The sequence below is a fragment of the Nicotiana tomentosiformis genome, chromosome 4 (assembly GCF_000390325.3).
Source record: "Nicotiana tomentosiformis chromosome 4, ASM39032v3, whole genome shotgun sequence".
Taxonomy (NCBI): domain Eukaryota; kingdom Viridiplantae; phylum Streptophyta; class Magnoliopsida; order Solanales; family Solanaceae; genus Nicotiana; species Nicotiana tomentosiformis.
In genome coordinates, this window is record NC_090815.1 from 8227543 (window position 1) to 8251296 (window position 23754).

General features: G+C 30.8%; 2 protein-coding genes across 2 annotated transcripts; both read left to right on the forward strand.

Moving 5' to 3' along the window:
* The first annotated feature begins 1670 nt into the window (after positions 1-1670).
* LOC104087224 (uncharacterized) lies at positions 1671-11013 on the forward strand. The gene is made up of 17 exons (XM_070199531.1): positions 1671-1807; positions 2151-2279; positions 4302-4380; positions 4531-4652; positions 4739-4792; positions 5301-5417; positions 5891-6010; positions 6363-6498; positions 7506-7676; positions 8331-8489; positions 8575-8681; positions 8779-8869; positions 8971-9112; positions 9772-9931; positions 10021-10149; positions 10426-10552; positions 10650-11013. The coding sequence occupies exons 2-17, from the start codon at positions 2182-2184 to the stop codon at positions 10893-10895; spliced, it is 2058 nt and encodes a 685-aa protein (XP_070055632.1). The 5' UTR covers positions 1671-1807; positions 2151-2181; the 3' UTR covers positions 10896-11013.
* Positions 11014-15001: 3988 nt separating this feature from the next.
* LOC104105339 (uncharacterized) lies at positions 15002-23283 on the forward strand. The gene is made up of 17 exons (XM_018773861.3): positions 15002-15125; positions 15571-15686; positions 16898-16949; positions 17199-17320; positions 17756-17809; positions 17930-18046; positions 18186-18305; positions 19219-19354; positions 19457-19627; positions 20070-20222; positions 20905-21011; positions 21158-21248; positions 21399-21540; positions 21640-21796; positions 21924-22040; positions 22150-22276; positions 22833-23283. Exons 1-17 carry the CDS (start codon positions 15123-15125, stop codon positions 23067-23069), a joined length of 2022 nt encoding a protein of 673 aa, XP_018629377.3. The 5' UTR covers positions 15002-15122; the 3' UTR covers positions 23070-23283.
* The last annotated feature ends 471 nt before the right edge of the window (positions 23284-23754 follow it).

A 23754-nucleotide genomic window follows, 5' to 3' on the forward strand; every position in this document is an offset into this window, starting at 1 on the left:
TAAATTTAGATAGGGACGAACCTTTACCTATACACCAAGCAAGCCTCAACAAACAATCTTCTTCTTCTTCTTCTTCTTTCTTTTAATTTTTATTCTTCAAAGCAAATTCAACAAGCAAGATTGAAAGTTAACTCTCATTCTACCCAGACACTGATTCAGAGATTTAATGAGTTCGATCTCTAAGATATTTAGCAATGAACCAATTGTACTTTTAAAGTTAAGAACTCTGATATACTATTTAATACAAATTTAATCGATTTTTAAATTTATGTCTTACGTTAAAAATACCAGGTCCGAATAACACCTGATGATGATTCGCTATATCTACCTGACATGGGCGTCTCAATAAAATTGGTGCCGTAAAAACCAAACCTTGTTCAGAGGCCTTAAAGTTAATTAGTTAACCCCTGATATAGACTATAGAGTTAAAAAGTTCACATTTGATATGCGTAAAAACAGTAAAAAGAGAACATATTTATGTCATGACGACCTTGCTCTTGAATATCGAAGCATTATTTGTCTTTAATATAAGCAAAACATCTTAGTTATAACATCAAAGACCAAAGTTATTAGCTTTCCCAAAATTTACTACTCCTCATTTAGTGGATTAATCTCTATTAATAACAAGACTGTGAAAATCAAATGGTGCAGGTGTAGGAAATTCAAAGTATGAGCATGATTTTTATGAGTTGGCATTTATGAAAGTGCTAAAAGTCTTTAGTTATTTTTAGACCTAAGCTAAGTTCTCACAATGCTAGCTAGCTAGGAGAAGCATTATCCTTTTTCAGTATAATGATTTAAGGTGTAAATAAAAATAACTTCTCTTGATTTAAAGTGTAAATATTTTTTACTGTCGAGTCACCTAAATAATAACTACGAATTATATGTTATCGTCTATTAAAAGAGGAATAAGTTTGTAACCTAAAAAAGAAAAACTATATGCTTCAACAAGTTTGAACACACGATAATATAAATTTTTTGATAGCGATAAGTATGTACAAGTTAAATCTTTTTACAATTTAGTCCAATATGCTCAATATCCTAAACATATAGGTGTTAACTAACTGTTTTCAAACTTTAGACTAACCACCCGAAACAACTTACTACATTTTTGACAAATGACAAAATTAAAGTACCAACTGCATTATTTATAAGCAGAACTGATAGCAAGAAATCAGCTACAATTACCGAAGTCCGAATACCTCTATTTGGGAACTAATAATGGTTAGATTACCACAGCAAGGTACAAACATTGAAGCACATGGTGCAAAACTTTCAAACCATATTTAACTAGGAAAGGAGAATGTCGCCTCTGAGTAAAAATTCACGCGCATCCAGTGTTTATACCAAACCAAAATAATTTTATCATAGTTAAATAATAATGAGGTAAAAATATATATTATCATGGTTAAATAATAATGAGGTAAAAATATATATTAATTAACTACAGTTAGGTGATAAAAGAATATGCAAAAGACACATTTCATGTTAGTATTAATTTGGCAAGGTTGGGGTCTTCCCTTCTCAGATTACAGAAATTTTTAAAGATGCGAAGAATTTGGTAATTATCATCTTAACTTTAAGTAATATAATTAATGATTCTTATTCAAAGTTCAAATCCCTAGCAAATGCTTAGCTCTATAAATACAAGAGAGAGGGCATTGTTGAAAGCATATGTCTAGTACTGTTTGAAAGAAAAATGAATTGAAACTTTACTTCTTATAATAACCTTGTAACGCTTTTTCCTCCTTTGAATTCACACCTTAAAAAAACATACATACAACATTTGCTTCTTGTCTCTGCAGAGGTATGCATATTTTCTTCTTTAAGTTCTTCTTGTTTTATCTTGGCGTTTATATTCTTCTATATGCCTTCAAGAATAAATGGCAATGGTAAAAAAAAAATGAATTTAAGTTATATATACTGACAGTATAATTATTTTTCGCACTATTAGAGTATTTTAACTTGTGATACCAAGTTAGTTACCATTTGTATATATTATTAATACTTATCAAGAGATTTATCTGTAATTACATAATAAGTAATCTGATTACGTAAATGCAAAGAATATTAAACTCTAAGAAACATTCAAAAGATTATACTTCAAAGTAAGCTATATACATATATGACATACTAAGGTGTCTTTGCAGGGAGAGTGAAAACTGCAAAAGAGTTGGAAAAATGAAGAAAGTTGGGAGGAATAGAGAATGGAGGTCTGTTCTTGGATTGTTGGGCATTTTACTTCAGCTATTCTTGCTAATTGAATGTGCAGCAACAAGGTATAATTCAGTTCTTTATCTTTCTTTTGCTTTTAGTTTAAATTTTTATCTCCACTATCAGCAAAATATATAATACTATGGTTGTCTTGTTATCTTCTCTGTTCTGTCAACTTATGCTTTCTTAGTTGCTTAACATATTATAGGAAATGGAATTCTTGAATTTTGTTTGAGATGATGAATGAGAATATAGAGAACTGGAACTTTTATTTTTTCGTTTGGTTTGTTGCTTTTTGTCTGCTAGTTTGTTTTCAGGTAGTGCATCTTGTTTTTCCTTTTGGTTTAACTATTGTGTATGCTAAACCCATACACCCGACTAATTCAGATTCGCACCATCTACTAAAAAAAATTAAAATATTCTTATGAAATTCCAGTACTTTAACCCAAGAAATCCAATTAAGGTGGAGATATCTCAACAATTCCAAAATATACTTTGTGGTACCTATTGAACTTATAGTTGAAGGGTCATGGGAAGGACAATGTTCACATATCTTTGCTTTTGGCTTTCTGTTTTCTTGTTCTTGTTTCTTTTTATCTTTCCTTTTTTTAACAAACTTAAAAAAGGAGTTTTTATAAACTATTTAACCACATAATGAGTGAGATGGCAAACTAGCTATATAAAAAATGAGAAGTGACAAAAAGAAAGAAAAAAGAGGGTTTGATCCAAAATATTTTTCCTCTCCAACCAATTTCTCCCCACATATTCGTTTTGGAGCTCCAATAATCCCGCCACGAAATCTCACTTTGAAGAAAAAATACTTTTTACTAAAGGCGACTCAATTCATATAGCATAAATCAATCTAAAACCTCCGATTAAAAATGACGGCATTCTCACAACAAACCGTTAGTGGTCTCCAACCAGTTACCATTTACATGTGCACCTCTCACTTTAGAACATTCTAAGTTCAAGGCACACAAGTTGTCTTTTGTTTTGTTTTTCTTCTTTTTCCCCCTTTTAGTACCGTCATTGATGGGCGCATGACTTAGTTTTCTTCTGCTGAGGGAAAGGTATGTCTTTCTTTTCGAAATAATGTTAGTGCTATATGCTATTTTATTCACTAAGTGCTTAGTGAATAATGCTTTTTAGCTTTAAAGTGATTATGCTCTACCATAATTAACCTATTAATATATGGGTCCCCTACCTTTTTCCAAGAAAAGAACATATAGAAAAACAAACAAAAATGTTTAGTGGTTCGATATTAGGAGTCTAAACGTAAAATGTTTAGTGGTTTTAAAAAAGTTACTCAAGCTCAATAACTTAGGATAGATGGGATTAATAGCATATTTGGCCAAATTTCTTAAAGCTCAAAAGTATTTTTTTTTATTTAAAAAAAGTTTTTTTTTTTAAATTTGAAGTGTTTGGCCAAGGTTTTTGGAGAAAAAAAAGTGAAAGTGCTTCTGAGAAGAAGCAGAAGCAGAAAAATGTAGTTTTTCGCAAAAACACTTTTTTGATAAGCAGTTTTGAGAAAAATACTTTTAGAAACACTTTTTAAAAATTTGGTCAAATACTAATTGCTGCTTAGAAGTACTTTTTAAATTAATTAGTCAAACACAAACTGTTTCTCTCCAAAAGTACTTTTGAAAAAAATACTTTTGAAAAAAAAAATATCTCAAAATAAGCTGATTTTTCAAACTTGGTCAAACGGGCTATAAAGTTGCAGTATTAATGTGGTAACATCTCTATTTGTGGTTAAACTTTTAGGGTAATTTAAAATTAAGTTATCAAAACTCTTATCACCATGGGCAGATTTATAGCCCAAATCAAGGGTACGTGAACTGATGGTCTCTTTGTCAAATTAGGTATTTTATGTATGTATTTTCTAGAATTAGTCTAATATTATCTATTGGCACCCGATGCACTTGATTGAATATTGAGTTATTTACCCAGAGGAATATAGATCAATTCTCACTTAATACTTTTTTTAAAAATATATTTTTAGTAGTACACTCATGTTCAAGAAATTCTAGATCCGCCTCTTCTTATCACATCATTTTTTTTTTGGGTTTTCTGTATTTGTTTTTCAGGAGAATTACCAAGAAGAACAGCCATTTGGACTTGCAATCCTTATACCCTCCAGTACAATTACATAAACTGAATAATCATGTAATAACCTCTACAATAATTCTTACAACCTTATTCTACTGTTTTTTTTCTTCACATTACTCAAATAAATTAAATGATCATAGAGCTTTTAATTAGTAGTAAATGCATTTACTTGTAAATTAATACGAATATTTATTTTCCCATTTGCAGGTGTTGGTGGATAATGGCCTGTTCAACATCACATTTTCTGTTCCTGGGGGAATGGTTATTGCTATACAATACAATGGCATTGATAATTTATTGGAAAATGAAAATAAACTAAACAATAGAGGGTATGTTAAGTCTTATAAGCCGTCTATATATTTGCTCCTTTTTAGGTTTTCACATAATGTTGAAATAATGATACAAAAAATTATAGGTATTGGGATATTGTTTGGAATAAAGCAGAAAAACCAGGAATCATCTATGACAAGTAAGTTTGTTTTTTTTCCTTTCTGAAGTTTTAATTTTTGGATTTTTTTATAAAAAAAAATTAGACTCATTTATTGAATATGAGAAACTGAAGTAAAAATTTTACGGGCTAGTCACTTTTCATACTAGTTTTTTTTATAATAGCCAGTGTTTGGTTGAAAAATAATCATTTTAATGATGAAATACCATGACATTGTCAAGAATTTCAAATTCAAACAAGTGAAAAAATTCATAATACTGTTCCGATTTTTGAAATTCATGATAGTGTCATGGATTTCGAACATAAAAAAATTAAAATTCCATGGCAATGTCCTGAATTTCGTCTAGCATACTATCATGGAGTCTCTTTTTTCAAGTTCAAAATCCATTATATTGTCATGAATTTCCAAAGTTGGTTATTACTTCAATAACTTTTGAATATGTGACTATTTTTTAATTAAAAATACGAAAAATGAATAGTTTTGAACTTTACTCGAAACTGAAAAGAATTTTAAATTTTATGATTGTAGACTTGAAGGAACAAACTTTGAGGTTATACTGCAAGATGAAAATCAAGTAGAGATTTCATTCACAAGGACTTGGAAGCCTTTAAATTCCTCAAGTCTTTCAATGAACGTTGACAAAAGGTGCAGTGTAAGTCTTTTAATCTTTGCCATAAATATTAATTACCATTAATTTAACCGTTTTGAGTCTTATTTACTCACTCAGAAATTTTAAATGCCAAATATTGGATGATCACAGAAAGTGTATTCGGGTATGATGCAAAAAAGATTTAAAAAAATTGATGAATTTACATTTTTGTGTTTGGTCACGTTAAATTAACCAAATCATATCATCTATAGGCATTTTGCTCTACTAGTAGAGCAATTTTTATTACAGATCACTTGATTCGAATAATATCCCGACTGTTGTCAACCTTTTAAATATCATATATACGTGATTTTAAATCTAACAATATGCTAGAAAATGATTTCTCAAAATAATAACAGATAACATATTTTCGCGGAAAGCAATTTCCTGCCTTTGAAATGCCAAAATCAAGAAAGATTATGTGAAATTAATGTTTTTCCTTCACTAATATTTTGTTTAATTCTTCTAGGTTTATAATTCTCCGGGGTAATAATGGCTTTTACTCCTATGCAATTTTGGAACGCTTGGAAGGATGGCCAGACATAGACGTCTACCAAGGAAGAATGGCTTTCAAGCTTAATGAAAAATTGTATGTAACAAGTAAAAAAATAAAAAATAATAATAATAAATAATATATATATATATATATATATATATATATATATATATATATATATATATATATGTGTGTGTGTGTGTGTGTGTGTGTGTGAGAGAGAGAGAGAGAGAGAGAGAGAGAGAGAGAGAGAGAGAGAGAGAGAGAGAGAGAGAATTTGGATTAGTCGGGTTCGAGTTTATTGCTTAACTTTTACTTTATTGCTCCAAAATTAACTAATTTTTTTTTTTTTTGTAACAAGAAAGTTTTTCAAACTAATTTTAGTATCACTGCCTTAGTTTTGGCCATGGTTGTAAAACAAATAGTTTGCTAACTTTTTGGGCAGGTTCCCATATATGGCTATTTCAGATGAAAGGCAGAGGATAATGCCCACAGCTAAAGATCGAGAAATGGGCCGAGAACTTGATTACCCAGAAGCTGTACTTCTTACAAGCCCAACTAATTCTTTCCTCAAAGGAGAGGTAGATTTCTTGATTATTCTGAATTTAAATTCTTCATACACTTCTTAACTACTACTACTACTACTACTACTACTACTACTACTGTGTAGGGAAAAAAAATCAGAAATAACCAGATTTACAATTGGTAACTAAAAAAATATCCAAAGTTTCAAAAGTAACCGAAAATTTAGCCAATTTTTCATGCAAACATAAAATTTGAACAAAAACACCCTTAAAAATCTGAAAAAATTCCAGCATAATATGCTGGAGTTCGAATTTTTTACATATGAGATTCTAGCATAATGTGCTGGAGTTCCAACATAATAAGCTGGAAGTTAATACACAAGAGCTCCATAATCCAACATATTATGCTGGAGCTTTCTGTGTGCTGGAATTCCAACATAATAAGCTGGAAGTTTATATGCAGGAGCTCCATAATCCAGCATATTATACTGGAACTTTTTGTGTTTCAACAAAACATAGGCTATTTTTCAATGACTTTGCAAACGCTAGCTATATTTTAATTACCAGTCCGAAAACAGACTAGACCGTGCTTTTCCCCCTATCTTTTATCCTTTTATTTCCTTTGACATTTGATTTTATCGCTGCTAATATATTTTTAGATATTTACACAAATAATCATTTACTATATTACTTTTTCTAGCCAGTATATATAAAATATATATTGATTGTATATGATTATACATATATGGTATATTATCCGGCTAACAAGAGTGGGTTGCTCTAGTGATAAACATCCTCCACTTCCAACCAAGAGGTTGTGAGTTTGAGTCACCCCAAGAGCAAGGTGGGGAGTTCTTGGAGAGCCCAGCCGAAGGTCTATCGGAAACAGCCTCTCTACCCCAGGGTAGGGGTAAGGTCTGCGTACACACTACCCTCCCCAGACCCTCTAGTGAGATTATACTGGGTTGTTGTTGTTGTTGGTATATTATCTGGATATTTTTAATTTTAGTGATTGGATAAGCGACTATTTAGGTTAATTATGCCATATATTTTTTTGTATCTAGGTGGACGATAAGTATCAGTACTCTGTTGAAGACAAGGATAATCGGGTCCATGGGTGGATCAGCCCAAACCCAAGAACTGGATTTTGGATGATTACACCTAGTAATGAGTTCAGAACAGGTGGGCCTGTTAAACAAGATCTCACTTCTCACACCGGCCCAATAACTTTATCTGTGAGTATATCATATGTTAGCTGCATAAGTGTTCTTATTTTTCTTATAAGATTACATATCCTTTATTTCTTAATCCATATTTTATAATGATGCCAGAAATTTCTATGAATAAAAATCATACCATTTCTTGAAAAAAATAAGAACAACATAATTTTGGTTTTACCATATGTTACATGGAAAACACCTAGAATCCGCACTGTCAGTGACATATGTAGCCTCTGTGTTGTGAATTCAATCGAATCTAGTATTTTCAATATATAGTTTATATATATATATATATATATATATATATATATATATATATATATATATATATATTATAATTTAAATAAATATTATATTTGAACTCATAATTTTAAAAGTATAATATAAGTCGGGGGTACGTCAAGAAAAATGAAGGATCCACCTAACATAAGTTTTAAGTAAAGGGTAGTCCTATACACAAAGTATTCTGCATCCACGCAAGGTCTGGGGAAGGGCAGTCTACCCTGATGCAAACGTCAATGACTGATTCCACGGCTCGAACCCGTGACTTATACGTCATACGAAGACAACTTGACAATTGCTCCGAGGCTCCCATCACAAGTGTTAGGTAAAAACTATGAATTGTGAAAGCAAATATAAACATATATGTCCATACAATTGATGTAACAGATGTTGTTTAGTACACATTATGCTGGAGATATTCTAGCACTAAGATTTCGAAATGGAGAGCCCTGGAAAAAGGTTTTTGGCCCTGTTTATATCTACCTAAATTCTGTCTCATCTGATGATGAAGATATTCTCACACTATGGACAGATGCAAAAGAACAGGTACTGATCTATGTTACAATCCAATTTAAGTATAGTACAAGGTCTTTTCTTAATTATCAATCTGACTCGACTTTAATACAAACAGATGTTAATAGAAACCGAAAATTGGCCATACGATTTCCCTCTTTCGCAAGATTTCGTTACAGCTGATCAACGGGGTACTGTAAGTGGCAGATTACTCATTAGCGACAGGTATATTAACTTACTATTTCTCTACTAGCTAGTTTATACGAAATCGAACGATTATTTTTTTATTGATTATTATCAAACTACAAGTTTCTTATTGCAGCTATGTAAGTAAAAGATTTATCACTGCAAATTCTGCTTTCATTGGGTTGGCTGCACCTGGAGATGTAGGGTCATGGCAAACTGAAAATAAGGTTTATATTTAAGTATTTTTAGCACCATTTTTATCTTTTATTTTTTAGCTGCATTAGAATTTTTTTCCACCAATACATGATTTTTGTTTAATGTTCTTCAGGGTTATCAATTTTGGACTCAAACAGATAATGAAGGATATTTTTTGATTAAAAATATCATCCCAGGCAATTATAGCCTGTATGCTTGGGTTCCTGGATTTATTGGTGATTACAAATTCAAGAACTACATCAACATTACCCCAGGTTTGCATAAAACACTTTTAGTTGCTCCATCCACTTAAAATCCGGTACCATACTGACCGATGAAATTTAGGCTCGAATTGTGAAACAATACTTTTACTTTTAACCGATAGGTCAAGAGTTCGAGTCACATGAAATAAATAAGATAATACGACTCTTAGTCCTCTTGAAGTGGGGCTAGGGTTAAAAATGAAATACCATGTTAACTCGTAAAGTCAAGTCAATGTTTGATAAAGTTGACGCATTTAGTTTTTATATACTCAACTTTTATACTGTTCGATCACCTCAAAGATAACTATATGTAACTGTTGATAGTAAGTGAAACTAGTTAACTAGAATATACCGCAAGTAGCTTGCTATAAAACGTTAAACTACACTTACGGGGTAGAATTTCCTTGATTTTCACATTTTTGTTAACATGATAGTACTAATAATGTTCAGTACATATCTAACATATCCGGGGGCGAAGGTACATAGCTCTCAGGGTGGTCAACTGACCACCCTTCGTCGAAAAATTATACTGTATATATAAGTAAAATATTAAATTTTTAATAGTATATAACATATATTGAACACCCGGAATTTTTTTTTACTTATTTCAAGTTTGAACACCCTAAATGAAATTCTCGGCTTCGCCACTGAACATAGCTACGTAAAAACAGGATCAAGAACTAGGCTGCAAACTCTAGTGTATAACCCTCCAAGGAATGGGCCAACATTGTGGGAAATAGGCATTCCTGAAAGAACTGCTGCAGAATTTTTCATTCCTAATCCACAACCAAGACTCCAAAACCAGTTATACATCGAACATTACGCAGAAAAGTGAGTCAACTTCGTTTAAATTATGCGTCTAATTTTTTTCTCAAGTTTTTTCTTGACTCAATCAGAACTTGTTCTGTTCGTTTTTTCAGGTTTAGGCAATATGGACTATGGGATAGTTACACACAACTATACCCTAATGATGATTTAATCTACACTGTTGGATCAAGCAACTATCAAACAGATTGGTTCTTTGCTCATGTAAATAGATGTACTTTCAAGTATGTCCGAAAACATCCTTTTCCCTTTAGCTTGTTTATTATTCACAAATATTATTGCAGTGGTAATGAGAATAAGAGTAATGTCTTCAAGTTCCTAACCTATAGACCTAAAAAAGGATAAAATTAACTTATTTACATTGACGACATATAGTAAATAATTCTTAAAATATCGGTGTAATTTAATCTGTTATAGCAGGTTGTATGTTGTAATTTGCACGTTCGTTGTCTGTCCTATTCTATTGTTTTAATCTTGATTGTAATATTTTTGCCAAACAGCGATGAAGGGAACAAAACATATATACCAACAACATGGCAAATTGTGTTTGATCTTCAAGAAGTGGAGAAGTCTTCAAATTATACACTTCAGCTAGCATTGGCTTCAATAAATGAAGCTGAATTACAAGTATGGACTAACATATTTTCACATTCTTTGTATATCTGCAAAATTTCTCTTGTATCTATTGTATTTTTTCGACTCACTCTGTGTTTTAATTGTTTAGATTCGAGTAAACGATCAAGATGCAGATCATGTACCTCACTTTACGACAGGGTTGATAGGCAAAGATAACGTGATTGCAAGACATGGAATTCATGGATTGTATTGGTTGTATAGTATAAATGTCCCTGGATTTCTTTTTGCTACTGGAAAAAATGTTATATTTCTTAAGCAAAGTAGAGGTTCAAGCCCCTGGAGTGGACTCATGTATGATTATATTCGACTTGAAGGCCCTCCTGCAAATGATTGAACAAATTCGCAAGCTGATTCTAAGTAATCGTTGTTATTCATTGGATTCCGGAGGAATTACTTTGTTAGGATTGGGGAATTGCTACTATTCTTCTTAAATGGTGTGGATTCTTTTTTAATCTCCCGTCTTTTTTAAAAAAGCAAAACTCGATCGGATAGAACAGATGATATAACTACATAACTTTTTCTTTGGTGGATATAATATAAAGGGGAAATTGGGGGATGCTGATACAATTAGAAGTTCAAAAAGCAACAAAAACTCAAAATTTCTATAAATGACTTTGGAAATCTTAAGTGTGGAACTTTTGTCATGCTATGATTCAAACACCTTGTCGCACGTTTGCTTGAAAGTAAACTCTCTTTCTTTCTCTATTTATTTAACCAACGAGAATTTTTTTTAAATTTATCTAGTTAACTAATATTTGACTTTTTTTCACACTACTCTCATTTCACTTTAACTCTGTTGAGAATGTAGACGGCATAAAAAATACTACACAAATAGGTTGCTTATTAGGAATTACGTACATAAATCTCCGGATAACCATTAATTGGTAATCTAGTCAAAAAAAGTTGCTAACTCGTTACTATAGATTACAATTCACTCGAAAAATATATAAAAGATCATTGGGCTACGTGGGCTCTCCATAATAATTATGACCCATACACGATCATCCAAGTCAGGCTTTTTTTGTTATTGGGATAGGTGAATTCTTATAGATCCATCCCTCGATGGAACTGGACATGATAATTTTTAATCATTCAGTTCTAGCAAGAATAAAAAGAACCAAATGAATCCATATCTCCATATTTTATATATATATATATATATATATATATATATATATATATATATATATATATATATATATATATATATGGTACCAGTATTTACACATAGACATATATGATATGGGAATTGTTCAATGTAAGAAAAATTTGACTGGATCTTTTTTTACGGAGTTGCAACTATCTATTACAAAATAAAGAATTCCGTTCTTACAAGTAAATACTCAAGACCCAAGTAGGCTTACAAATCAGATCATGATATGATCAAGTGCTTTCTGGGTCGTCTCAGACCTTCTAATTGGTATTTATCTCCAAAATATTTGAAGATACACATACAAGGTTTGATTGTTACTAATATAGTCTAGCCTCTCTTCTTCTTTAGATCCCTTGTTTCACTCCGATAGTAGTATTGATCGTGTCAATGCAGAGAAAATAAATACATTTACATACAATTTAATCTTATAAGTGAACTAGATAAATCGAAATCTAATTCACTGGTCACAAAATAAATTTTTAATGTTAAGTATTCAGGATGATCAGGACTATATATGCCTAAATCATATGACCAAATATTGTTCAAAGTTTCTAACTTATTTGGTATGATAGCAGTGTTTTTTACCCAACATTCTATTTTTATGCCTTCACAAGAAATGAAGGTCGTTGAATTTGTACAAATTACAAAGCATGTTGGGGTTGGCAAACCAGGGAATATATTATTTTTATTTTAACAAACATAGACATTTTGTTTGACTTCCCTATTACTATAACTTAAAGTATTAAAATTGAAATTTTATTATTTAGTTTCTTATTTTACTAGCTTAACGTCTGTAGTATAGGGATGGTGTCCCAATTCAATTTAGCTTAAGCCTAGATTACAAGAAGGGCAAAAGTCCAAATATGCCCTTATACTATACGAAATTGAGCACATTTGTCCTTCGTTAATACTTTAATTCAAATATGCCCTTATCGTCACATAATTGGTCCATATATGCCCTTAGAGTTACACAGTTGGCCCATATATGCCCTTTTCGAAACGGAATTCACCCAAACTCATTAGCTCTTTCTTTAATTGTATTAAAGTGTATTACAAACACTATTTACTTTTTATTAGTACTTTTTTTTTCTTTACCTTTCTCTTTTCTTTCATCTTTTTTCTTTTCTTCTCTTTTTTTTCCTTTTTCTTTCTCCCTTATCCGATTTCCTTCGTTACTGATGTCTTCTCCATTTTCATTACCAATTTCACTTGACAAAACTCATAAAGTCCAATTACTAAAAAAATTCTCCCATAAGGTAATCAAGTTCCAATTTCACTGGCCCTTTAAATAAATAAAATTAAATTATTTCAAAAATTATGATTTAAAATTTAAAATAATAAAAACATCTCAACCTTTAACAATACTCAAAAGACCAAAATATTTAAATTATTTCCAAAAAGATAATTTAATGATTAAAAGCCTAGAGTTCAAGTTGTAGTGTTATAAATTTGAGTTGTTAGTCTTTTTTCAGCTGGACATTTTCTATTTTTTTTAACTATGTAAATTAGGGGTGTACATGGAACGAGTTGGTTCGATATTTTTTTATCAAAATCAAACCAAACCAATTATATCGGTTTGGATTGTTCGATTTTGTTGGATTTTCGGGTTTTTTGTTACATAAATATTATTTCAATCTTACTTTGTTAAATTTTTTAGAACTAAATATATGTTCAGTAAAAATTTAAAAATTTAAAAATTTAAAAACATATGATCTATAAAAATATTTTTATGGGAGAATTTTCTTAGTAATTGGAATATATGAGTTTTGTCAAGTGAAATTGGTGATGAAAATAGAGAAGACATCAGTAATGGAGGAAATCGGATAAGGGAGAAAGAAAAAGGAAAAAATAAAGAGAAGAAAAGAAAAAAGATGAAAGAAAAGAGAAAGGTAAAGAAAAAAGTACTAATAAAAAGAAAATAGTATTTATAATACACTTTAATACAATTAATGAAAGAGCTAATTAGTTTGGGTGAATTCCGTTTCGAAAAGGGTATATATGAGTCTACTGTGTAACTCTAAGGGCATATATGGATCAACTATGTGACGGTAAGGGCATATTTGAACTAAAATATTAACGAAGGACAAATGTGCTCAATTTCATATAATATAAGGGCATATTTGGACATTTTCCGTTACAATAATAATTGGAATTTTGCCAAAGTTTGGCTCAACCACCAAAACGGACTTTGAAAAAAATCCGTGGCGACTACACATGACCCAATTGTTGGTTTTCGATCAGAATTTAATTTATATAAATTACAATTAGTGTAATTTAATATGTTTGCCCACAGTAATTTTAATATTGCACATGAAAGAAACGACGTCCCATGATTAGAGAAGTTTTTGGAAAAAGTTTCGAGAGTATTACTCCATTTGTTTTGAAAACAGAATTTTTTAATTTCTCCATGCCCATTTGTGAAATTATACTGAGTTTGTTGTTGTTAATGCTTTCGGAATCGAAAAAATAAAGGCTTGTATAAAACCTAAACTTCTGGTCTTTGACATAAAGAAATAAGTAATAACGAAGGGGACGTTTTCAAATTATCTTCTAGCTAGTGGAATAAGAAAGATATGGATGGTTTACTCATGTAAACCAATAAAAAAACGAGAAAAGAAATATAAAAAGAAAAAATCAAAGTCGAGTCTTATGTCGGATTTTCTCAAAATTTTCGAGAAACTTATTGAATTTCTAAATGAGTTTTTATAATGCTATACTTCAATTAAAGATTGAGTCAAAGGAGAATTCCGCTTTACAATACGAAAAATCTTTTTCAAGAACCTAGGCGTATAGCCGTATACAAAGTAAATATTGTTTTTTGCTTTAACAGATCATATTACTATATTTTAAGATATATCCGATAATACATCGTAATTCAATAACATTTTATGAATACGTAATGTGACACTTTACATATCCGACAAAGATTTTTCTAAAGATATTTCCAAAGCCTAATTCTCTAAAAACCAAACTCTTTCGATCGGACGGAAAATTCATAGATTAATTTTTATCTAGCTCTATATATATATATATATATATATATATATATATATATTAGTGGAAGAAATCCTAATTTGTCTGCGTTTTTGTCCAAAGACGTACTTGTACCGTCAAAGGTAAATACCTAATACAAACTGGAAGTCAAGGTTCTAATCTTAATGAAATAGTACTACTTATTTGACAATTTTTATTTATTTATAAATATGGGTGCGTACGCATGTAATTAAATCCTTTATATATACAGAAACACTAACCACTTGTAATAAGAAGTTCAACTACGTTTATCTTATTGGTTTCAAGTTTCAACTATTATCTTTTAAACCTAAAAGGTTCAGAAGCTCCATTCAACTTTTATATACGCAAATATCCTCAAGAACTTCAAAGTTCAAAGCAATTTTGGCTTTCTCTATGGTACATATGAAGTTCTCTTCCTCTTTTTTTTTCTTTCTTTTATGTCGTTGATAAAAATTTTGCCGGAAAATTATACTGTTTAGCAAGATTAAAAATTTATTTTGGTGTATATTACTATATATATGTTGACTACACTTATTTTCTTCATATGTTATATATATATATATATATATATAATTCCTGACTCTGCCAACTGTCGTTGATACTTCTTGCATGGTTTGTGATAATATTCATCTATGTTCCTTCGTCAAATTGTTCAACCACTTCATCTAAGATTAAAAGCTTAAGCTGTTAGTGTTAATAATGGATGCAAGTGTGAACTAAACCGTCAAGATCTCTGCATATTTTGATACCTTATTGAGTTGTAATTGTGTGCATATTAAAGATTGTATACGTTTTTATTCACTTAATTATATTTTTAACGTTGATGGTTGTTCTTTTGCAGTGTTTTATGATAGGAGAGATGGTTGGAAAGAGGCTACAACGACAAACATTATTATGGTTTATAATTATTATCCAGCTTTTCTCGATTTTCACAAGTTCGAGGATGCTGCATGCTAGGTATATATAAATAAACTGAGATACTAATAACTTTCTGTTTTTTCTTTTTTCTTTTTCCAGTGTGAAATTTTAAGCTCAAACACTTAGCTATATCGAGAGTTTCTTTTAGTTTTTTCCTTCTTTTATCCGCATAAAACAACAAGAAGAAGTATTTATAAAGAAAACCAAAAAACAAAAACACTGGATATTGTAATTTCTCCAATTTGTTATACATTGTTGAATGGATGTTAATTATAACATGATCATTAATTAAACGGATAATTTCAGAGACCTCCCTCTAGGTTTCACCCTATCACACTGACCTTGCTTGTGGTTTACAATATTACGCCCACCTCCCTTATTTTAATTTTCTTGTAACCATTTTTTAAAATCATTTAAAATAAATATAAATATTCTTTAAATAAAATACAATTTGACAGATTTGCCCTTTTTAATGTTAAAAAATACGAATCAACCCAACATATATATACCCCTACCTGTGTATTTCCTTCTGGTAACGAGATGATATTTTAAACTACAAATAGAGTATAATTGTTAAGCTTTTAATTTATTCTATGTAACAAAACTACTAAAATATATTTTATTGTTATTACTGAAGAAGGTTATCCAATTTGTAAAATGTATATGGAATGAGATAGTCACAGTATCCCAGTAGCTTAACTTGCAAATATATAATATGCTCATGACAAAAGGCCAAAGTTGGTGACAACATTTACGAAGCTAGGTTATTAATATTCGACATTAGTCTCTTCCCATTTTATTTATTTTATTTTTCAGAAATATTCCAAAAATATCCAAACAAAATAGCGGTCAGTTTCATTAGTTCTTATGTTGTTTTCAAGGACCATTTTAATGACAAGAAAAATCAAACTTTCTCTAGTACTCGAGTAATTAAATTTAAAGTAATTTCTCTAATTGAAAGAAATTAATATTTAAAAGGGCAGATCTGTCAAATTATATTTTATTTATATTTATTTTAAATGAGTTTAAAGAATGGTTACAAGAAAATCAAAATAAGGGAGGTATGCGCTAATATTGTAAACCACAAAGAATGTTAGTGTGATAGGGCAAAACCTGAAGAGAGGTCTGTGAAATTATCCGTTAATTAAACTTACATTGTTGCTATGTTGAGTTTAATGTATGACTCATATATCTCATGACTTTTTTTTTCTTCTTTTTTTCTTTTGTTTCTATCTCCTAATTACGTACAGGTATACTCCAGAGAACGATCCTCCAGTCAAATTGCACATCTCACATCACCATGTAAAATCTCATAATGACTTATTGACTTTTTTCATGGACTAATTAGTCGGGATCTTTACACAAATAGCTGATTAGATTTACTTTTTATTTTTCTAGTCGGTGAATAGAGATTATACACTAATTATATATGGTTATATACATATAATACGTGAATTACATATTCAACGATTATTTTTAATTTAAACTATTAGATAGACGGTTATTAGTGCTCCTATGTGATCGAAAGGCTTATATTTGTGTATTTATCAGGTGATAATAGATAATGGAATCGTCCAACTTACCCTATCAAATCCAACTGGACATATTGCTGGGGTAAGTTACAAAGGCATTGATAATCTCTTGGAGAAAAGGTTTCCAGAATCAAGGAGAGGGTAAGTTATATTTGGTTTTTCCTTTTCATACTTAGCTTTTCACCATTACAATTACAGTAGAATTTAGGGTAGGAGAATTTTGGCTACCAGTGGCGAATGCACATTCAATCAAATACAGTATTTTGACACGGATCATGAATATATACATGAAATAATACCAAACATTTAACTAATATTATTCTGAACCCATATTAGATCTTTACACAAAAAGCTAGCCGGATTTACTGTTTACTTTTTTAGCCGGTATACGTAAATTATATGCTAATTATACAGGGTTACACACATATTATACATCTACTGACTATTTTTAGTTTAAGCGGTTGGATATGCGGTTATATATTTAGGTTAAGTCTTCAATTTTTTAATAATACAATAAGTTCAGTATTACCACCTTCAATTAGTTATCATATTTGGATGATTCTTTTTTAAATGCAGATACTGGGATACCATGTGGAAGCTTCCAGAAGACAAGGATAGCACTTTTGATACGTAAGTTACTTGAGTTTTACGTTAATAATAATTAAGACCATATAGTTTAGCTTTATAATTATGTTATATACATAAACATATGCATGACGTTTTATGCTATATATGCAAAACTTCTCTCAGGTTTTTCATGACAAATTTCCAAGTTATAGCAAAAGATGATAATAAAGTCGAAGTTTCTTTTACAAAAACATGGAATTCCAATGCTGACCATGATCTTCCTCTAAACATCGACAAAAGGTGAGTTTTTTACATGATTAATATTATCTTATCAATAATGTGAGTTTATAAATGCCAACTAAATACCATAAGTAAATTGTTCCTGATTTTACAATCATAATTTAAAATTTAAAGGTAAATTTTGCATGAAAAATTACAGGTTTGTGATGCTGCGAGGAAGTTCTGGATTCTATTCATATGGAATATTTGAACGTCCAGAAGGAATGCCTGCACTTAGGTTAGATGAAGCCAGGATTGCAATTAAGCTCAGACAAAATTTGTAAGATTCAATCCTAATTAGCCCTATTTACCTAATTTACTATTTTATATAGTTTATATTTTTCTTTAACTTAAAATCATGCTTTCAACATTTTAATGAACCATGCAATATGAAATTGAGTTTGTGTACTTTGCACAAAAAAGAACATTCTCTATAATCGAGTGGAAATCAGGAATATGTCGTTAAAGGTGTTTTAAGATTTATTTGACCTATACACCTAGTATAAATTATTATCGAAAGGTGTCCAATAACCACCAATTCGTCAATTGTATAGTTTCTGCTTGCTCTTTAAGCTCGAATTGTACTCAGTTGAAAGGGCATACTTTAATGGTCAAGAAGTCACAATTCAAACGGCAATAAACGAGTTTAGATGTTAGTGACCTCATTAATACCATCATTGTCCACTTAAGCATTCCATTATTCTTTGGTTATAAAAGGGCAGTGCGGTGCAATATACTCCTGTGCGGGGTTCGGGGAAGGGTCTATTGTACGTATGCTTACCCATCATTTTTGAAAGAGACTATTTTCACGGCTTGAACCCGTGACCTCCTGGTCACATGACATTAACTTTACCAATTACGCCAAGACTCCCCTTCTATTATTCTTTGTTAACAATGTGAAGAAAAATTACATTTAGTATTTTAAACTGGTGACAAGAGTGGGTTGCTCTAGTGGTGAGCACCCTCCACTTCCAACCAAGAGGTTGTGAGTTCGAGTCACCCAAAAGCAAGGTGGAGAGTTCTTGGAGGGAAGGAGTCGAGGGTCTATATCCCACTCCAGGGTAGGGGTAAGGTCTGCGTACACACTACCCTCCCCAGACTCTACTAGTGAGATTATACTGGATTGTTGTTGTTGTTGTTGTTGTTGTTGTATTTTAAACTGTTATTTTGGTGAATTAATGTCCTATATTTAGGTTCCTATATATGGCTGTATCAGACGATAGGCAAAGGGTAATGCCAACAGATCAAGATCGTTCAACTGGCAAAGTCCTTGGCTTCAGAGAAGCTGTTAAAATAACACATCCATCCAATCCTAAACTCAAGAATGAGGTAATTGCAATTAAGTGATTTTCTCCATAATTAACTGCATTTGTTAAACTTAATTAAAAAAAATGCAATTAATAATTAATATTGAATATTATTATGATTTAGGTTGATGACAAGTACCAATATTCGTCCGATGATAAAGATATCAAGGTACATGGATGGATTTGCAATCGTCCTCACGTAGGGTTTTGGGTGATTACACCAACTAATGAATATCGTAGTGGTGGACCAATGAAGCAAGATCTTACTTCTCATGCCGGTGCAACATCCTTGGCCGTAAGCGCGATTTTATTCCGTCTGTATTACTATTTGAGGAGTCAAACAGTTTTTTCTTTATATGTTTCGCTTTAATTATATAAGTTGCAAAGGATATGATGTTTAAGTTCTAATAGAGGAGACGCTAGAACTACAAATTTCGAGGGTTAACCCTTTGTAAACGTCACAATCGATGAACCTATAGCCTTTATTACAGAAATTATATTGTAATTGAGAGATTGGCCCATGTCACAATCCATAAATATTTGATTGTGAAACCAGTTACTTATTGTATATTTACTTGAGGTTATTGTAGGAACTTATAAACTTCAAATCGTGAATCCACCTCTGCTCTGAAATTTTTGGACCGTGAAAGTATTTGATGGCACAAACAATAAGTAATACAATAATTTGAAGAACTTGTATAATAATATTAATGCATTTTGTTTTATGTTTTTTGCAGACATTTTTCAGTGGACATTATGCAGGTCCAGAATTAGGAGTCAATCTCAAAGAAGGAGAGCCATGGAAAAAAGTATTTGGTCCTGTTTTCTTTTATCTCAACTCAGATTCTGGTAACAACCATCGTACACTTTGGGAGGATGCGAAAACACAGGTAAATAGACAATAAATTTTAGAGGTATTTGAATCTTAGTTAATGAGATCTAAATCAACAATTTATATATAGTTAATGGATTACTTAAGACAAATACAGGATTTGTGCCCTTTTGCACAATGAGTAGGTTACCAGTGCACAGCTAAAGGGTAGCGGTTGCGGGTATCCTGGGAATTTTTAAAAAATAAAAAGGAAAAAAAACTAGAAATAAGCTAATTTACAAGTGATAATTAAAATATAGTCATAATTTCAAAAGTAATCGAAATTTAGCTATTTATTTTATATAAAGATAAAATCTGAACAAAACATCTTTAAAAATCCTGAAAAATTCCAGCATATTATACTGGAGTTCGAATTTTGATGTGCTGGAGTTTCAACATAATATGCTGGAAGTTTATATACGGGAACTCCAAAATCCAGCATATTATGCTGGAACTTTCTGTGTTTTAGCTAAAATAGTAGCTATTTTTCAATGAATTTGCAAACGCTGGCTATTTTACAATTACCAATCCAAAAACTGACTACCAATACTATTTGTTTGGCCTAAAACTGCTAGGATAAGCCTAACCCATAGCCTTAACTCTAGCTCCGTCCTGATAATTTTACTAGTTAGTTGGATTTTCTTACAAAATAATAACAATAAACTAACATATAACATGGAATTTTATTCTTTAATTTGCAGATGTTTGAAGAAACTGCAAAATGGCCATATGATTTCCCAGAATCAAAAGACTACCCCAAAGCCAATGAACGAGGCACAATTAGCGGGCGATTATTGGTCGATGACAGGTACTGAATTTCCTCAGTTTCTATTATCTATTGATTAATAAATCATTTTATCGTTTAATTAATTTATTAGTAAGCTCAGATGTAGATTTGGTGATAATAAAGTGTTTTAGAAAAAAAAAATGAAGGTTTCTGTAACTTCGTTTTAGGTACATAAGCAATGATCCTATCTTTGCTAAATCTGCATATATTGGATTGGCTTTGCCCGGAGATATTGGATCATGGCAAAAAGAGACCAAGGTAAGCCCCTATTTAATAAGTAATATTTATGTGTAATTTTTTTTTTATACTGACAGTATATATAACTTAAACTCTTTATATAAATGTTAAGATTAAAGTTTTTTTAATGATTTATTCTCTTTTTTTAACTTTTTTTTTATTTGCTCTCAGGGTTATCAATTTTGGACTCAAGCAAATGAGACCGGATATTTTAAGATTACTGGAATTATACCCGGAACTTATAACTTGTACTCATGGGTCCCTGGAGTTATTGGAGATTACAAATACAACCAAACCTTGTCCATTACCCAAGGTTCTTTTTTTGTTCTCCCCTTTCCCCTTTTTCCAACTACAAAATTACCTGCTTAAGACTCAAAATATTTTTTTGCAAAAATAACCTTTATGTGTGCAGGAATTGATATTAATCTTGGTCATTTAATTTATAATCCTCCAAGAAATGGTCCAACTCTATGGGAAATAGGCATCCCTGATAGAACTGCTGCTGAATTCTTTGTCCCTGATCCATTCCCTGACTTTACTAACCGTGTCCTCAGTAATAGTACACAAAAGTAAGCTTCTATTAGACATAAAAATTACGAGTTTAAGTTCTATGTACTGATAGTATAATTAGTATGTACAAAAAAACTTTTATCATCTCACTGATAACTCGATTTGGTTATCTTTTATTATTTGAAGGTTTAGACAATACGGTTTATGGGATCGTTACACAGATTTATATCCTAAGGAAGATTTAGTATACAAAGTTGGTGTTAGTGATTATCGTAACGATTGGTTCTACGCCCATGTAACCAGGTAAGTAATTAGAAGTAGTATATTGTTTACAACAGTAATATTTTTGTAGTAATAGCCATATAATTATTGGCATTTTAAAAATATTTTTTATGGAATTTTTCCATTGCAGGAGAACTGAAGACAAGGAATATATACCAACAACATGGCAAATTTCATTTGAACTTCCAACTGTGGATCCAATGGGAACTTACACACTCCACGTGGCATTGGCTTCTGCTACTTATTCCCATTTGCAAGTATGTAGCCAAACCCTCTCTCACTAACATTATTTTAAAAGAATTAATCAAAATAGCCGTTCACTATTTCACTTAAACTAAAAATAGCTGGTTGAAGTACAATATATATAATTTATGTATAATATGTATATAATCGTATATAATTAATATATAATCTATATTATACCGATTAGAAAAAGTAAACAGTGAATCCGACCGGCTATTTATGTAAAGGTCCTTTTTTTTTTTCAAACCAATGGAATTATTACACTTACAACGTAAATTTAATTTTTGTCCGCTGACAATGCAGAACTGTCTAATGCTATCAAAGCATATAAAAGATAATTAGAGCTAATTGTTCGTAATAAATGAAATTAATAACCTGAAATAATGCAAGTATACCTTCTATAGCAAGTTAAGCTGCACTGACTGTGGTAACATTCATTTACATTATCCGTCTTTTTAAGTTAAATCCTATTAAAAAATGGTTTAGTGCATTACTTATCTCTTTGTTTCTCCTCAATTAAAAGTATTTTGGATAAAATTATAATTGTTTTTCATCTTTGAATTATTATAGGGAAGAATAAACAACCCTGATAGACGAAGGCCAAACTTTGAAACCCCAGGAATTGGGAGGAGTAATGCAATAGCAAGACATGGAATTCATGGATTATACAGTCTTTTCAGTTTTCAAATTCCAGGATATGAACTACAAAATGGAGAAAATATCATTTATTTGAAGCAAGCTAAAGGTGGTAGTCCTTTTAATGGGGTCATGTATGACTATCTTCGACTTGAAGGCCCTCCACAGTAAAATTAGATTATATATAATGAGAAAATATAGGAGTACAATACAATTTATTCGCTTATTGTTTTTTCTTTTTGGCTATTTTTGTGATTTTTTATACTTTCTAGCGCCATTTTATTTTAATATATATTTTGTATTCTTTTGTGGCTTGAATGGGGAGGACGGGAGAAGCAGATTCGTTTTCCCTAAAAGGAGATATATTGATTCAACTTTATTTAATTGCAGTTACAATTCGTTGTTATTTAATTTGTATTTTTGGGGAAATTTATTATATTTCTTAAAAGAATCTAAGGTTGAAATACAATAAACTACTCCAGCCATTCACTTTTAGTTGTCCGCTTTTGGCTTTTTTACTTTCTTTAAGAAAAAATAAATGAATTATATATTTTATAATTTTACCCATAATAGTAATATCATTTTCATAAGTCCTGGGAAATGATTTGGGGAATGAGTAGTTAATGATTAGGGTAAAACAAGAAGAAAAAAAAAAGATTGTCTTTCTCTTGATTTAGTATAGGGGACAAGTAAAAGTGAAAATAATTTTATAGTATAGTGGACAAGTAAAAGTAAACGGAGGGAGTAAATTTTAACAAACGAGCATTCGATTTAGTGATACTTGTGAGAGTCATTCATAAAAGAAAGGAATGCGCGAGTGTCTACGAAACATGGCCATCCTTTGAAGTGGAGGATG

Excerpts from the sequence above, each read along its gene's own strand:
- LOC104087224 (XM_070199531.1), top strand. The coding sequence starts at position 2,182 with ATGAAGAAAGTTGGGAGGAATAGAGAATGGAGGTCTGTTCTTGGATTG. Across the intron at positions 4,381-4,530 it reads TACATAAACTGAATAATCAT|GTGTTGGTGGATAATGGCCT; the intron begins GTAATAACCTCT and ends TCCCATTTGCAG. Across the intron at positions 5,418-5,890 it reads TCAATGAACGTTGACAAAAG|GTTTATAATTCTCCGGGGTA; the intron begins GTGCAGTGTAAG and ends TAATTCTTCTAG.
- LOC104105339 (XM_018773861.3), top strand. Across the intron at positions 16,950-17,198 it reads TGCACATCTCACATCACCAT|GTGATAATAGATAATGGAAT; the intron begins GTAAAATCTCAT and ends TGTATTTATCAG. Across the intron at positions 21,797-21,923 it reads CTCAGTAATAGTACACAAAA|GTTTAGACAATACGGTTTAT; the intron begins GTAAGCTTCTAT and ends TATTATTTGAAG.